General features: G+C 37.8%; 1 protein-coding gene across 1 annotated transcript in view; it reads right to left on the minus strand.

Annotated features, from left to right (window-relative positions):
* Positions 1 to 17002, minus strand: part of FAM199X (family with sequence similarity 199, X-linked) — a 41198-nt gene that overhangs the window by 10069 nt on the left and 14127 nt on the right. Inside the window, exons 3-4 of the mRNA XM_084870489.1 lie at positions 1063 to 1212; positions 652 to 813 (exon numbers count right to left, since the gene is read on the minus strand). Of these exons, the coding sequence (XP_084726615.1) occupies positions 652 to 813; positions 1063 to 1212 (312 nt within the window). The remainder of the gene's footprint in view (positions 1 to 651; positions 814 to 1062; positions 1213 to 17002) is intronic.

Genomic DNA, 17002 nt, shown 5'->3' on the forward strand with positions numbered 1-17002 from the left:
TGTATTTCAAAATAGCATAAGGGAAAATTATGTTTTACCCTAGCCAAGCTCAATTACTCCATAAGACTACTCAAATCCTTCAGTTCAGATTTCATTCATGTATATCTCTCAATAATCATTATTTTCATTCTATCAATCAGTCATTTGTAAGATGAGTTAGAATAAATCTATACTTTAGTGTAATCACCCCTCATGTGGTGAAATTAAGTTTCAAAGCCTACACCATTAAAAAGCAGGTTCTAGATCCACAGGATCCCAGAAAGGTCCTGCCAAGTGAGATGCACCTAAAACCTCTTAAAACCACCTGTTCTCACCCTGGCTAGTGTAGCTGAGTTGGTTGGGTGTTGTCCTGTACACAAAACGGTTGCTGGTTCGATTCTCAGTCAAGGCACATGCCTGAGTTGTAGGCTTGAACCTTGGTAGGGGCTATACAGGAGACAGCTGACAGATGTTTCACTTCCACATCAATATTTCTCTCTCTCCATCTCCCTTCCTCTCTCTCTGAAAACCAATTTAAAAAATCTGTAAAAAAAAATGTGTTCTCAAACATTACCATAATTATCTATGTATTCACATATGATTATTCAAGTACACATCTTATAAAACAATGGTATTTTCAAAAGCTGAACAACCTTTATTTTCTTTACATACCTGCTTCAGTTTTTCATCTGTGAGACAGTTAAGTTCAATAATAAACTCACTGTCTGTAGGGGAGATTTGAGCAGAAGGATCAATTATTTTAATAATATCAAGTTGCTCCCGAAGACCCATCTCAGTACTGACTTTACGACTCAGATACTCAATATATTCCACCTATGTAATGAAAAATTATAATAAACAAAATCAATGTCAAAACCTGATTGCCTAGTATGTCATTTATTGTGTGTTTTAAATATCAAAGCACTTAATGTTATATTTGTTCCCTAGAAAACAATTAGTTATATCTCAAATTCAGATTTACTATGCAATCCATATTTACCCTGTGGCTTTAAAAACAGAATAAATTGATCTTCACATAGTCTCCACATACATGCTTTTAATTAAGAATGCCAAAATCTCTACCTGCTCATCATTTGTCATTGCACTCCAATGAAGTTCATCTAAATTCCTGTGCTTGTTTTTCTTTTTAGGAAGCAGGCAAGGTGAACTTGGAATACTGGGTATGACATCAGAAAGTACATCACTCCCACTGGCAATGTCACTGCCCGGCAACTTTATAAAAATAAGAAGAAGGGGGTAGGGAAAGCAAAATATTTTAAAAATGCATTTTAAATACAACAACATATTTTATCTTCATTAAAAATTATTTTAATCAAAGAGTCATGACAAATACAGAATCAGAAGATATTAATTCTGATTCACTCCTATTTTAGACAGTGCAGCAACAGCAATATACTATTTGTATATATTAGTAGTCACTTACTCAATGAGAGATATTTTCCAAAAGTTTAAAATCATACTCAAGATGTTAAAGTGTTAACTTAAGAGTCAATCATCATTAAGGTTTTTAATTCAGAATGCGAATGTAGGCTAGGGTCCACACAGCATAATGAAAAAGGAGCACTGGTCTCCATATCACAGGAGTGATCTGCCATTAAATATTAGGTCTAGTAATGATTAATGTCGTTTTCTAATACTTTTTTAAATCAAATTTATTTAAACAATACAACAAAATTTAATCAACAATATAGTTGCCGTTGTTTTCTACTACTTGTGCCCAACGCTCAGGAAGCATTTTAATCTCTCTGTTGTAAAATTCTTGTGATTTTGATGCAAAAAATTCGGTCAATGCATTTTTGAGGCATTCTTCATTATTAAATTTTTTTCCAAAAAGAAAGTTTTGCAAAGAACGAAACAAATGGTAATCGGAAGGGGCAATATCAGGAGAATATGTAGGTTGAGGGAGAACTTCCCATTCCAACTGGCGCAGTTTTTCAGCAGTGATTCTTGCAGTATGCGGTCGTGCGTTATCGTGGTGAAGAATTACGCCCTTCCGATTAATCAGCGCGGGTTCTTTTTCTCTTAAAGCTTGGGCTAACCTTTCCAATTGGGCACTATACACTGCACTTGTAATGGTTTGGTTAGATGGTAAAAGTTCATAATGAAGAATTCCTTTAAAATTCCACCAAACACACATCACTTTTTTCGCATGCAAGTCAGGTTTTGGCGTGGGCTGCAGAGCCTCATTTTTGTCCAACCATTGAGGCCGCCTTTTCAAATTAACATACAGCACCCATTTTTTATCTCCGGTAACAATTTGCTCTAAAAACGGCAAACGGTTTTGACGAGAGAGGAGCGAACTGCAAATTGTGACTCTTTGATTACGGTTGTTGTCGGTCAACTCATGAGGAACCCATTTTCCAAACTTTTGGACTTTGCCAAGTGCACGCAATTGATTGGAAATTGTTTTTTGTGAACAATTTAAAGTTGTCGCAAGCTCTTGTTGGGTAATTTGAGGATTTTGCACCAAAAGAGCTTGAAGAGCTTCTTGATCAAAATTGGACACACGGCCTCGACCACTCTTGTCATCTAACGAAAAATTTCCCTCGCGAAATTTCTCAAACCAACGCTGGCATTTTCTGGCGCTAACTGCATCTTGACCAAGAGCACTACAGATGTTTTTTGCAGCCTCACTTGCTTTTCTTCCTAATTGGAAATCGTAAAGCATGCAGTGCCGAATATGCTCTTCATCCGCCATCTTCTTAGCCCTAGTTTTGCAACAAAAACCAAACCAAACACAAACTGTTTCAAGAAAAACTTGTTAATTGCACTTCATACGTTCTGTAGATACCACGTGTTTGAAGGTTATGTCAATACAACTCAACGCCAAGCAAGATTTTAAAAGAATGTTTAAAACGACATTAATTATTACTAGACCCGATAGCTCTTTGCCAGACACTGTGCTAGACATAGAGCCTATATAAAGACAAATAAATCAAGTCTATATTAACAATGTCAAAACAAAATATGCCCTTAATATAAAGTAAAACACTTTAAAAACCACAAGTATTATAAAAGAAAAATTGGGGGTGGGGGAGAAAGGTCAGAATAATGTGCAGATAAAGGAGAAATGCGAACAAGCCTAATACACAGAAAATCAAATCCATTTAAAGTGAGATGAACAGCAAAAATAAGTGCTATAATTTTGTATTGCCAGCTAAAATGAATTTTAAAAGCTTTATCCTATAAAGAGTTAATGTGCAAATTAACCCTCATGCTGTCACAAGATGGCTTTGCCCACAGCGGAGGTGTGGTTCCCATAATATAAGATGGCTGCATCCACAGCAGAGGCGGGATTCCTATAATGAGCGATAAGCAGGGACCTGAGGCTGCGTGGCGCTGGGGCAGGGGACCTGAGGCTGCACCCCGTGCCTGGCAGGGCTTGACGGGATACCTCAGTCCATGCACCCTGCCCAGTGGGGCTTGACAGGGGACCTCAGGTAGTGCCACCTGCCCCAGCACCAGGCTGGGGACCTCTAGCAGAGCCTCCCACCCCGCCACTGTGCTGGGGAACCTGAGGCCACGTCACCACCCCAGCTCACCACCCCACGTCACCACCCCACTCAGGTCCCAGGGGGACCTGAGTCCGGACTGGGGGACCTGAGGCTGTGCTCCCCACCCTTCGTGTCTTGACTCAGATGGGGCCGGCCAGGTCTGGGTCTCGTGCAATTTCAAGGTATACACGGTGGGCAGGGACTTGACTCTGGGTCCTACAGCATGCCCCAGACTCTGACAGGAGGGAGATTTTCATATATATTTTACTAATTTTCTTTCATCTCTGACACTTCTATTATGGAAAAAGGGCAAACAGCAATATTAAAATATTTGCTCTAATTAATTCCCTTTTATGTGCACGAATTTCATGCACCAGGCCACTAATTGATTTATAACTAATATACAAAGAACTGTAACATACTTAATGTACACAATTTGATGAGTTTGGACATATGTATATACCATGAAACAATCACACAATCAAGGTAATAAACATATATCCATTACTTCCAAAACTAAGCAAGGATTTAATTTTAAATAAATATATTTAAGTCATTCATCAAAAAGATAAAGTATTTTTTTCTACAAAGAGTACATAACTTTCAAAGATAATGCTCCTGTTTTTACAAGATACAAAACAGAACCTTCTTGTTATTGTCTGGTTCTATAGACTTTGCAATTATATCTGAACTCTGGATGAATACCTGGGTTTTTGAAGTTACTGTAATCACAAGTAATCACATGCATTTGGTTTCCTATTGTACCCAAATCACTATAATAAGTACAGGGTATTCAAAGGAACGTAAGTCATGATCCTCACATAAGAACCTTATGTTCATGAACACAATACAATAACATAAATACATAATTAAATAACATAGCAAATTATGAATGTTAGGTTTGAGATGACAGGTCACCAATGGAAAGATCTAGGAGTGAGTTGAATTTGCAGGATTAAAGAGAGCTACATGGGGGTTAAGCACAGGGGAGTCAATCACATAGAAGAGGGGAATGAAGCCACAGAAATAGGGTTAATCACTATGCACAGTGACCTCAATTTTTATAAGGAAACTGGCTACTACTCTTAAAAAAAACACATTTTCACTTTGACAGTCATTGATAATCCAAGTGCATAGGTAACTTCCAACAATTAGTATGATGTCCTTCAAAATCTCATTAACAACACTGCTTGAATTGCTCAGTCTTAGCCCTAATGATATCTATTCACTGTCATTCACACAAAGGCCATCTCTTTTTCAGCCTTTAATGTAAAAAAATATATATATTTTACTATTATCCCTTTGAAAGACTTCATTAAAGATCTCCTCATGGTTCCTAAACAAAAAGGAGATACTCAGCAGATGAAAGTCTTCCCTACTTCAAGCTCCTTTGATAAATTAAGTAGAGAAATGAACCCTCAAACTTTAAGAAAAATGTCCATCGAAATCTTTAGCAAATACATGCTAGATGCCAGATTATATTAAGCACTTAAATCTGTGACATTAACTCTGTTTATGTATTTGCTAGGGTTCTTTGGCCATTTTTTAAGGAGAAGTAAAAAGATCCCACACAAAATTCAAATCCCAGTTCCACTGCTCACTAGCCTCAGAATCTTCCATATAAGTTATGATTAATGCCATCTATCTCAAGGACTGTTGAAAGTTTACACAAACCCTCAGAGAATACCATATACTACTGAAATGGCCAAATTAAGTTTCACAAGCTAATCTCTCAGAATGGCAGAAGGGGTTAAAGGAAAAAGCATTAAGGTAAGGAGAGTAATTTAGTAAAAACAGATGGAAAAAATATAGGATGAGGTTAAGAACACCAATATGATTAAAACAGAAAATTGTGCTAGGGATTTGAAAGTTACTAGAAGAAAAAGAAACTTGTATGATATGTGGAAGCAAGCCAACAACACTTCCTAAGTAGAAGTAACTTGATGATGGAAGGGGTCAATGGGGAAAAAGAAGGATATATGTAATACTTTCAACAATAAAGATTTATTTAAAAAAAGAAGTAACTTGATGAAACAGGTCTAGAGGGAAGATGAGTTATAAAGCAATATGGGATAAAATAAAGTGAAAAAAAGACTGGAAATAACAAGCTCTTATTTGACCTAGGCCTGGACTAAGATTAGCAAAAATGGAAAGAAAAATGAGAAAAGAAAATTTCAAATAAAAATAATTTACAAAACTGTTTATAGCCTAAACCGATTTGGCTCAGTGGATAGAGTGTTGGCCTGCGGACTGAAAGGTCCCGGGTTTGATTCTGGTCAAGAGCACGTACCTTGGTGTGGGCACATCCCCAGTCGGGGGTATGCAAGAGGCAGCTGATTGATGATTCTCTCTCATCGATGTTTCTAACTCTCTAAACCTCTCTCTTCCTCTCTGTAAAAAATCAATAAAATATATTTAATAATAAAAAAAAACACAACTGTTTACAACTAAATCGACAAGGGTAATAGTCAGATGACCAATGTGAGACCAGAAGACAATTGGAGTACAACCCATACAGGGTGATGTACTTAAACACCTCAATTTTTGGAGCGATACACCTGAAACAATGTTATAGATCTTCTATTTTAACACCTTCATTTTAAAAATAAGAAAAAGTGATAGTCAATTATATAATCAATTAACATTTGACAAAGGTGACAGAGTGGGACACAAGTCCATTGCTTTAAAATATTTAAGGATGTCTTGCCTTTCAGGTTTTTAGGAGGAGAGAAGAATGCAATTTGAGATAAGAAGCTGTGCAGTGATAATGAGATAAGCAAGTACAAGTGCCCTTTGGAATGATAATAGTAATTTTCCACTGCACTCTGAAACAGGTCACAAAGCAGTCTATTTTTCTTCACAGAAATGCTATAATTGAAAGTTTCATTACTGATCAAGGGCTCGGTATCAGATAATAGGTTAGCATTAAATAATGTCATCCAAATGGAAATGTGAAATAATGAATTGGAGATATGAAAGCAGCAGATGTACCTGACAATGAATTGTATGAGCTACTATATATTTATTAGATCAGCAATTTTCCATTTTATACCTGGTAGTACGTTTCAGAATAAAATAGTAATTCTCAGCCCATATTTTCCAAGGACAACAATATCTCATATATTTATATTATAATCAGAAATTGTGACACATAAGAAATCAAACATCTGCCATTATTTATTGCAGCATACAGCAAAATTTTTCCAGTAAGCTCATTTCTGTAATAACTGATATGTAATTTCAAAGTGCACCTCTAGGTTTCAAGTGTGACAGCTGAATCACTCTTTAAATTTTCTATTTTATTGTTCAACAATAAAATATTTTCTCAAACTCTAAGACGAAATCGCATGTCTTTAATAATGAAAGGCCTGCAAACAAACAATCAGCAAAGCAGAATGCTTTGAGGTTATTTCAAATGCTAAGCTGCTACTTCACTCTAAGGTTAAAATCGTGCTTTATTAAGTAGTTAGCATTATCTTCCCTGAATCTATGAATCATTTATATTTACTTTAGTAGTAAATGAAACATCTGTTAAAAGAAATATTTAAACAGGCAGTTTTTAATCACTACAGAGGTAACATAAATTTTTAAACTACAGCCAACAATTTTTAGTCTATATTAATCCTAACATATAATTTTTAATTATCTTCCTGGATAATTCACTACTCATAATTATGAAGTCCTACAGAAATAAGAGAACTTTTTAAACCTTTCAGCACATTTAAATAGAAAAGATCCATAGCAACAGAGTACCCACACTCCAATTTTGTAAGTGGAAAACACATTACTAAGGCAGGCCTGATTTTTGTTCCAGCGTTCTAGTCAGTCATGTACATTAACAGTGAGTGATTGAGGACCATTCTCCACTCTAACTAACAAAATGAATGAAGAAGTCAGCAATTTAACCCTTTGCACTCCGCTGTCCCCTCTCAGGGGACATCGGAATTCTAGCATGTCACTCGGATGTCCCCTCTCAGGGGGGACATTGCAGTTTATTAGTGATTACGGGGAATTGAGTTAATTCAACGCACGTTTCTGCCGCAAAGTAGCGTCGAGTAGCTGGTAGCCAATGTCCAGAATGGTTCGGAGTGCAAAGGGTTAAAAATGCTTACCATTTTGCAACAATATAAGGACTCTAAATAGCCAAAACTGGTTTGGCTCAGTGGATAGAGCATCAGTCTGTAGACTGAAGGTTCCCAAGGTTCGATTCTGGTCAAGGGCATGTACATTGGTTGCGGGCACATCCCCAATGGGGGGTGTGCAGGAGGCAGCTGGTCAATATTTCTCTCTCATCGATGTTTCTAGTTCTCTATCCCCGTCCCTTCCTCTCTGTAAAAAATCAATAAAATATATATATTTTTTAAAAAGAACTCAAAATAAAGTCACATGAAATAAACAGAAAAAATGTTTCTCTGAATTATCAGGACTCTACCTGACTATATTTTATTTAGAATTCTTACATCTAATCTATACTAATAAAAGCCAAGGTGGCCCTCATACCTTCACATCATCACAAGATGGCCACCCCCATGTTGTCACAAGATGGCTGCCCCCATGCTGTACAAGATGGCTGGCAGGATAGGGTAGTTGTGGGCGATCGGGTTGGCTGGGGAGCGCAATTAGGGAAGACCTGCCCAGCAGGGGAGGACATCCCCGAGGGGTCCCTGATTGGAAAGTGTGCAAGCTGGACTGAGGGACGCCCCCTACCCCCAGTGCACGAATTTAATGCACCAGGCTTCTAGTTTTAAATACAAAGTGTGAGCTAAAAAAATGAAGACTAAAAAGTTACCCACACAAAGACGCTCACTTCTATGTTACCTTAAGAAAAAAAATTAAACACATGTACACAGGGAAATGGCACATCTAGTACCAGGAATATTATGTAGTCATTAAAAAAGTCATTATTAAGATCATGAGAAAGTTTATATGTTAAATAAGAAAATCTTATTACATTTTATGCAGAAGAGAACACTTCCTAACCCATTTTACAAGGCCAAAACCATCACAAGTAAACTACAGACCATTATCCCTTATGAATACAGACGTAAAAATCCAAAACAACATACTAACAAATAACATCCAGCAACATGTTAAAAGGTTTATAATACTATGACCAATTAGGATTAATTCCAGGAATACAAGTGTGAGTCAACATATAAAAATCACTTAATGTTGTATATCAGATTAATAGAATGAAGGAGAGAAACTGCATGATCATTTCGATAGATGCAAAGAAAAAAAGCATTTGACAAAAATCTAATACCCTTTCAGATAAAAACAGTGAACAGGAAGAAGAGAGAAATCCCTCAATATGTTAAAGAATATTTATGAAAAATCTATAATTAACATTATACTCAATGGTGAAAAAATGACTGAAAGCTTTTCCCCTAGATTGGAAAAAAGAAAAGGATGCCAGTTTTTGCCACTTCTATTCAACACTATACTAGAGATCTAGCCAGGCCAATTAAGCAAGAGAAAAAAAAAGCTTTCCAGATTGGAAAGGAAGAAGAAAAACTATCTATATTCAAAGATGACATGATCTAAAATGTAGAAAACCCTAAAGAATCCACAGAGAAAAAAATAAACTATGAAAGCTAACAAATGAGTTCAGCAAAGTCGCAGGATATAAAATAAAAATACAAAAATCAGTTGTATCTCTATACACTAGAAATTAACAATCTAAAAATTAAATAGAAAAAAATTCCATTTACAACTACATCAAAAGAATGAAATATTTAGTAATAAACTGAATCAAGGAAGTACAAGTTTTGGACATGGAAAACTATAAAACAGCATTGTAACAAACTAATGAAGACATAAATAAGACATTCCATCCCATGTCCATAGACAGGAATATTTAATACTATTAAAAAGGCAATACTCCCCAAATTGAGCTACAGATTCATTGCAATGCCTATCAAAATTCTAACTGCCCTTTTTGCAGAAACGGACAACATTGATGGGGAATTGTGAAAGGGACCTCCAATAGTCAAAACAATGTTCCTAAAAAAGAACAAAGTGGGAAAACTCACACTTCCTGATTTCTAACCTTATACAAAACCAGGGTGATTAAACACAGTGAGATCTTGAGAAAGAAGAAGACAGTTGGAGGTGTCACAATACATAATATCAAACTATACTACAAGGCTTTGTAATCAAAACAGCCTGGTACTGGCATAAGAACAGACATATACTAGTAGATCAATGGAACAGAACAGAAAGCCCAGAAATAAATCCACACCTTTATAATCAATTAACATTTGACAAAGGTGACAAGAGCATAAGATAGAGTAGACAGACTTTTCCATAAATGGTTTTGGGAAAATTAGATAAGTTACATGCAAAAAACGAAACCAGATCAACTTACACCATAAACAATAATAAACTCAAAATGGATAACAGACTTAAAAGTACGCCCAGAAACCATGAAAATCACAGACAGCAAAATCTCAGACATCTCTTGTAGGAATATCTTTGCCAATACATCTCCAAGGGCAAGGGAACAAAGGAAAAAATAAACAAAATGGGACTACATCAAAATAAAAAGCTTCTGTACAGCAAAAGAAACCATCAACAAAATAAAAAGGGAACTCACTGTATGGGAGGATCATAAAGAGTGTCCTATGGGAAGCTACTGCATGCCAACACTGTCATGAGCATGCACCAAGGAGGCCGAAGGACCTTGAGCGTTAACAGGGCTTACGCTGGGCACCAATTGTTCATATTGAGACTGTGGTGGCTCGAAGCAATTTCTTGACCTGACAGTGTCCAAATAAATGTTTATTGGACCTTACTGATCTTTACTGACCTTTGAAACTATATGTCTGCTACATGCCTGTCTAAGGGCAAGATGTGTATCTAAAACTGAATAAAAGCGGATTAGGCCAGGACTCAGTGAGTCTCTTCAAGAAAAAGGCTCCATCTGGCCCCCACCCCTTAATAAATCATATTTTTAATTAGAATTTTCATTTGTGCGTCGGCCCCTCCTTTGGATACTGAACTTTAGTGTGCAGGTCATGGCAATCGGCACCTGAACAGGGGTTTTGAAGAAGATTCACCTGATCGAAAAACAAAATGAAAAAGGAAAAGTGGAAATTCACCAGCACACAAAGCCTATGCCAGCTTTGGAGTCCCAGATCATAAGTGGACGGGGATGTTTCTGGAATCAGCCAGGTTGTAAAGGGGAAGAATTGGAGTAAAGGGGAAAAACATTATTGTAGACTTTTAGCTTGCATGCTCAAAGATAAAGGAGTTAAATTATCAGAAAGTATTCTCTTAACAGTTTTTGCATATTATCATAGAGTATAATCCTTGGTTCCCTGATGCTAGAACAGTAGACCTGGATCTCTGGGAACAAGTAGGTAGTAATTTAAGGAAAAATAAGGCTCAATACCCTTGTCATCTTTAACTACGTGGGCTCTTGTTCAAGTTGTATATTGCCCACTTCATATTGAGGACCAAAAGCCCATAGAATGCCAGGAGTATTTGCCACCACTTCCTCCTCTTCCTGAAAAGAACCTGTAAAGCCTGTAACACCTAAAGCCCCTGATCCTCCTCCTCTGGTGTGGGAAGGCTCAGCAACTAGAGAAAATAGTCCGTTTAAAAAAGGACTCAATGTTTTGTCTGAAAATTACCATATGATGCCTTGGGACTGGCAGATTTTAGCTAAATGACTCTCCAATGCTATGGAGAGCAGAATATGATAAGACCTATAAACAACAGGCTGTGGGTGTTCACTGGGACCCCATCTGGTAGTGCTCTGAGCTGTATTCTGGCTGTTTAGTCCCAGGCAATGTAAAATATCTGAAAGACTCACGAACAGAACTCTGATTTATTAAGTCTTGTCTATTATGTGCGCTTGTCTGTTGATTGTTGTTTTATCCATCTTTATTATTTGGTTTAATTTGTTTATTGTTAGTCTATTAAACATGCCTCTGATTTACCTTCATAGAAAAGAAACTATCAGGTGTACCGGTTAATAATGCAGATTTTATAATCAAAGAAAACAAGATAATATCTAGAGAAATATCAAAAGTGCTTTATTCAAAGTAATGTCCATCCCTAGATACACATTTCCCCATCTTTCAGGTAATTTGTGGATACTGTCCCAACATAACTTTTCTTGTTTTGAGGCAAACCATTCAGAGTCCCAATTTTCCATTTCTTTGTACATTTTGAAGTGCTGCTCAGAAAGTGCATGTGCCATCAATCAGAACAAGTGGTAATCTGAAGAAGAAAGGTCTGGTGAATACGATGGGTGGATTAATACTTCCCAGGCAAGATCTTTTAACGTGTCTTTATCTGGTTTTGAAGTGTGTGATGGTGCGTTATCGTGAAGCAAAATTACTTTGCCGTGTCTTCTGGCCCATTCTGGTCATTTTAAAGTCAAAGCATGGTTCAAATTGATTATTTGTTGTCTGTAGTGATCAGGGAACGGGCCTAAGCCACAGTCTGGCCTCCCTCTGTGGGAGGTGACTGGGCTGATCAGGGGAAGGCACCAGCTCCATCACCCCACTGCTGCTGCCACTGCAGCCGCCAAGGTGTTTTCATCAACACAGACTCCAGTCCCTTCACCACGAAAAAATGACAACTTTCTTTAGGCATTTTCAAGATGTGTCTTTCATAGGATATGACATTTCCTTTCTTTCTTTCTTTTTTATCCTCACTTGAGAATATGTTTCCATTGATTTTTAGAGAGCTTGGAACAGAGAGGGAAAGACAGAAGAAACATCAATGTGAGAGGGACACTTCGATTGGTTGCCTCCTCCATGAGACCTGACCTGGGCCCTGGCAGAGAGAAGCCTGCAAACTAGATTCATGCCCTTGATCAGAATTGAACCTGGACCCTGCGGTCAGCAGGCTGAGGCTCTATCCACTGAGCCAAACAGGCTAGGGAAGAATATGACACTTCTTAGCCCCTTCAGCAACAGACATTAGTTTTTTCCTCTAGAAGTGTGGTGGGAAAACCCTAGACCACCTTCTTGGATTCTTATTAACCAAGTTACCAAGAACACTGCAAGTGGCAGCGTACAGGGAGCTTAGCCAATGAGCAGTCAGAAAAGGTGTTTCCTCTGTATCTCACACGCAGAGGCCCCCTGAGTTGTGTCCGCTGGGGTGGGGGCATGCTCTGAACCGCAGGGCTGGGGGTGTGCTGACTGCCCAGACGCCCTTACTCCCTCTGCAGCTGAGGCCCAGGACGTTATGGGCCCTGCCATCTTTGTGATGGAGTGACGGTTAATTTGCATATTACTTTTATTAGATTATATACCAGGGCTCATACCACCCTGCCTGGTCCTTTAACAAAAGGAAATGCATATTAATTAGTTGCTTTATTACAACAGGCCACAAAAATCTCACCAGCTTTTAGATCAGCCTGCCAAAATGTTATCTAAACAATTCTCAATCACTTGACAGCAGGCAAAACAGATTATCAAGGAAAGTCTCACTAGTATGTTACATCTGCTTTAAGGGCCTAATACAGGAATTAACCCTGGCAGATTGATAAAGGACCATATCTGGCAAATGGATGTAACACATTATACTCCTTTTGGATGCCTTGGGGCATTGCATGTCTCTGTGGATATCTTTTCAAAGGTCATACGGGCCACTGCATCTACAGAAGAAATGGCGAAATAGGTCATTAATCATTGCCTAGCTGTTTTTTCCATCATGGGAATTCCAAAAATTATTAAAAGTGATAATGGATCTGTGTACACAAATTGTCTTTCAAACAATTCTGTAAAATATGGGAAATTCAGCACATTACAGGAATACCATACAATTCCCACAGACAGGCAATTATAGAATACCAACATCAATGGCTAAAATCCCAACTTGAAAAACAAAAAGGGGGAATAGTGATGCTGGAGTAATATCCTGTAGTAAACTACACCGATCCTTAATTATCTTAATTTTTTTCACTTGTAATGCTAATGGCAAGACACCAATGGATTTACACTGGTGTCATAATTAAGTCAAAGGAAAAAGGTTTGATCAAATGGAAGGATCCTGAGTCTAGTTTATGGAAAGGTCCCAAGCCTTTATTAACCTTTGGTTGAGAGTATGCTTGTGTATTTCCGAAAAACTCGTCGAAGACCATGTGGATTCCTGTAAGGAACATCAGGCTCCAACATGGAACTGACCAAACTAATAATGAAGACCTTGCACCTGGAGCCTAAACCTGTACGTGTGGCCCCAGACAGATGACTACTCCAGCCACAGACAGCAGTAGCCCCAAGCAACACACTGAAGATAAGGAATGGGAGGAGAACAAGACAGATGACAAATAGTCCAGAGATGACCTGGGGGATGTCTGCAGATAAGGAATGTAGAGTCTAGGAAGGACTCAAGCCCTACAGACAACATACACTTTGCAAGAGTTACTGAGAAAACAAAAAGGGGGAGATGTGGAAAGCTACCACATGCCAACTCTGTCAAGAGCCTGCACCAAGGAACGCAGGAGGCCAATGGACCTGGAGCATTAGCAGGGCTTACACTAGGCACCGAGGGTTTGTGTTGAGACTGCGGTGGCTCAAAACAATTTCCTGACCTGATAGCCTCCAAGTAAATGTTTCCTGGACCTTATTGATCTTTACTGACCTTTGAGACTGTGTGTGTGCTAAGTGTCTGCCTGAGGGCAAGATGAATTAAAACTGAATAAAAGCGGATTAGGCCAGGCCTCAGTGTGTCTCTTCAAGAAAGAGGCTCCACCTGGCCCCTGCTCCTTAATAATTCATATTTTTTATTAGAATTTTCATTTGTGCATCGGCCCCTCTTTCAGATACTGAACCTTGCCATGCAGATTGCGGCAGTGACCCAAAAATCTGTATACACATTTTAATAACTGTTAGTTCAATTGATGTGTCTTTCTTTTAGCCAGAATAAGCTAAGAACAAAGGGAATACATCCTAAAATGTTACTGGAAGTTCGAAAATGCAGTTAAAGTACAAGCACTGCCTTTATATTTATTCAAAGTATGTACACATTTTAATAGCTGATAGCTCACTTAAATTTCACTCCTTTTTAGGTTTGACTCATTTGAAATAATAGGTGAAGCCAGACTAAGACTTGAACAAAGAAAATGAAACCCCTAGACTTTTAAGGGGTATGGGATACATAAAAGGTAAAGTTTATGCTACAAAACCTGTAACGATGGAAGAATTGAGGATGCACAAATACCAAAGGAAATGCTTTGTGGTGTTTGCTTCACATTATCAGCAGTGCCTGGAACAGAACAGTCATCAATTTGAAAACAGGCATTGACAAAAAAAAATTATTCATTTCTGTAGATTCTTTTAAATTTTGAAAATCTACTGTATGTTAATAAACACTGACTTTGTAATCAAAATGTGTATACATTTTTGGGGACACCCTACATATACCAATGATATATCTTATAAGGTGTTAATTACCAAAATATATAAAGAACTTATTACATTACTCAACAAAAGGAAGACAAGCAATCCAATTCAAAAATGGATCTAAATAGACACTTCTCCAAAGAGAACATACCGATGGCCAATAGATATAAGAAAAAATGCTCAGCGTCAGTAATCATCAGAGAGATATAAATTAAAACAACAATGAGATATCACCTCATGCCTGTCTGAATGGTTATCCCATTAAAAAAAAGCCTAATATGCTAGGTGTCCAGTTGACCGTTTGGCCGTTCAACCAATCAAAGCATAATATGCTAATAGTATGCTAATGCTGCTCAATTGCTCACTATGACATGCATTGACTCACAGGAGGCAGTCAACCATTCGCTATGACATACACTGACCACCAACAATGAAATAGTTCCCTTAAATAACATCTTAAGATTTGATTGATATTTCCGGAGCATTTCACTGGAAAGGCACAGATTATGCATGCTTTTTAGGTGAACATGAAATATTTTTCAGGAAAGACCACATGTTAAGCAAAAAAATAAGTTTCAATAAATTTAAGAAGGCTGAAATTATATCAAGCATCTTCTTTGACTACAATGGTGTAAAACTAAAATTCAATTACAAGAAAAAAAATACAAACCTAAAAACACACCAACACAAAGAAGTTAAATACCCTATTTCCCTAAAAATAAGACAGTGTCTTATATTAATTTTTGGTCCCAAAGATGCGCTAGGTCTTACGTTCAGGGGATGTCTTATGTTTCCATGAAGAAGAATATGGTACACATTTATTGTTAAATGAAAATAAAGGAAATTTATTACCTGTATACGGTACGGTAGTACAGTAGTTGTCAACACAAACCAGACAAACTGTGAATCTTACAGTATCAAGAATTTACTCATTTATTCAATGACAATCATGTCATCTTCTGGAACATCATCATAACAATCCAATTCCTGAATTTCCTGGTGAATTTCTTGTGACTCCATTTCTTTCAGAATCAGTGGACCAAATCTCTCATGTTTAGCAATAGCACTGTCTTTAAATGAGTACTTCTTGTCAAGGTAGCCTGCTTGCAGTGCATTTGCAAGGCAACTGTCAGTGATTTTCTCCCATGAATTCTTCACCCAAGTCACAACTTCTTGCAGTTTAGGTTCCACAAAGTTTCCACGCTGATTTCTCTTCATTCTATTTTCAATGTAGTTATTAATTTCCATGTGCAAATTGTCTTTGAATGGCTTGTTTATTGCAATATCAAGAGTCTGGAGATAGACCGTCATTCCTGCGGGAATCATTATCTGATCTATTTTTCTTTCCTGAAGAAATGTCTTCATGTCTTTAGCGCGGTGAGTGTTGGCTGCATCCCAGACTAGCCAACCTCTTTGGCTCCCTCGCATAACAAGCAGCAGCATTAAATCGACCCACTTCCTTATAACTGCTTGTGTGGCCCAGGCTTTTTCAGTTTCAAGAATAAAAACGCCCAAAACACATTCAATCTTTTCCTTCTTGCCCTTAGAAATGATTAAAGGTGGGATTTTAGTGCCATCCAGACGAATTGCCAAAATACAGGAAACACGTGCACTTTCATAAGCAGTGGAGGGAATGTACACTAAGGAGGCACCCCGCTGTTCAATTGTTGTTTGAGATGATTGGCCCATAAACACTGCAGTTTCATCCATAGCAATCATGTTGGAAAGACTGTATTTAGAGAAGTCAGCATCATCAATAAAGGACTTGAATGCAAGTGCTCGCTTAATAACTTGAGTATCTTCCAACCTAAACAATGTTGTAGATCTTCTTAAAGACAGTTCACTTCACTGAAGGAAATTATCCAGCCAGTGTTGTGATGCTTTGAAGTCTTCGGGGGCTATGTCAAACTATGGTGCCATTGCAAGGGCAAATTCTTGAATCTGAGCCCTATTCTCAACCAAAGCCTGTGCTCTCCTGTCAACCACCCATTTACAGATCAGGTCTTCCAGCTTGGAAAATAATGGTTGCTGACCTGATCCACACTTGGCCTTTTTAGCATTTCCCTTGTCCACTTGTTCAATGATGTTACTATACTCTGCTCGCCATTTTAGGACCAATCGGATACTCAACATCTTCTCTTTGCAGAA

Source organism: Pipistrellus hanaki, assembly GCF_964339955.1.
Source record: "Pipistrellus hanaki genome assembly, chromosome: X".
NCBI lineage: Eukaryota > Metazoa > Chordata > Mammalia > Chiroptera > Vespertilionidae > Pipistrellus > Pipistrellus hanaki.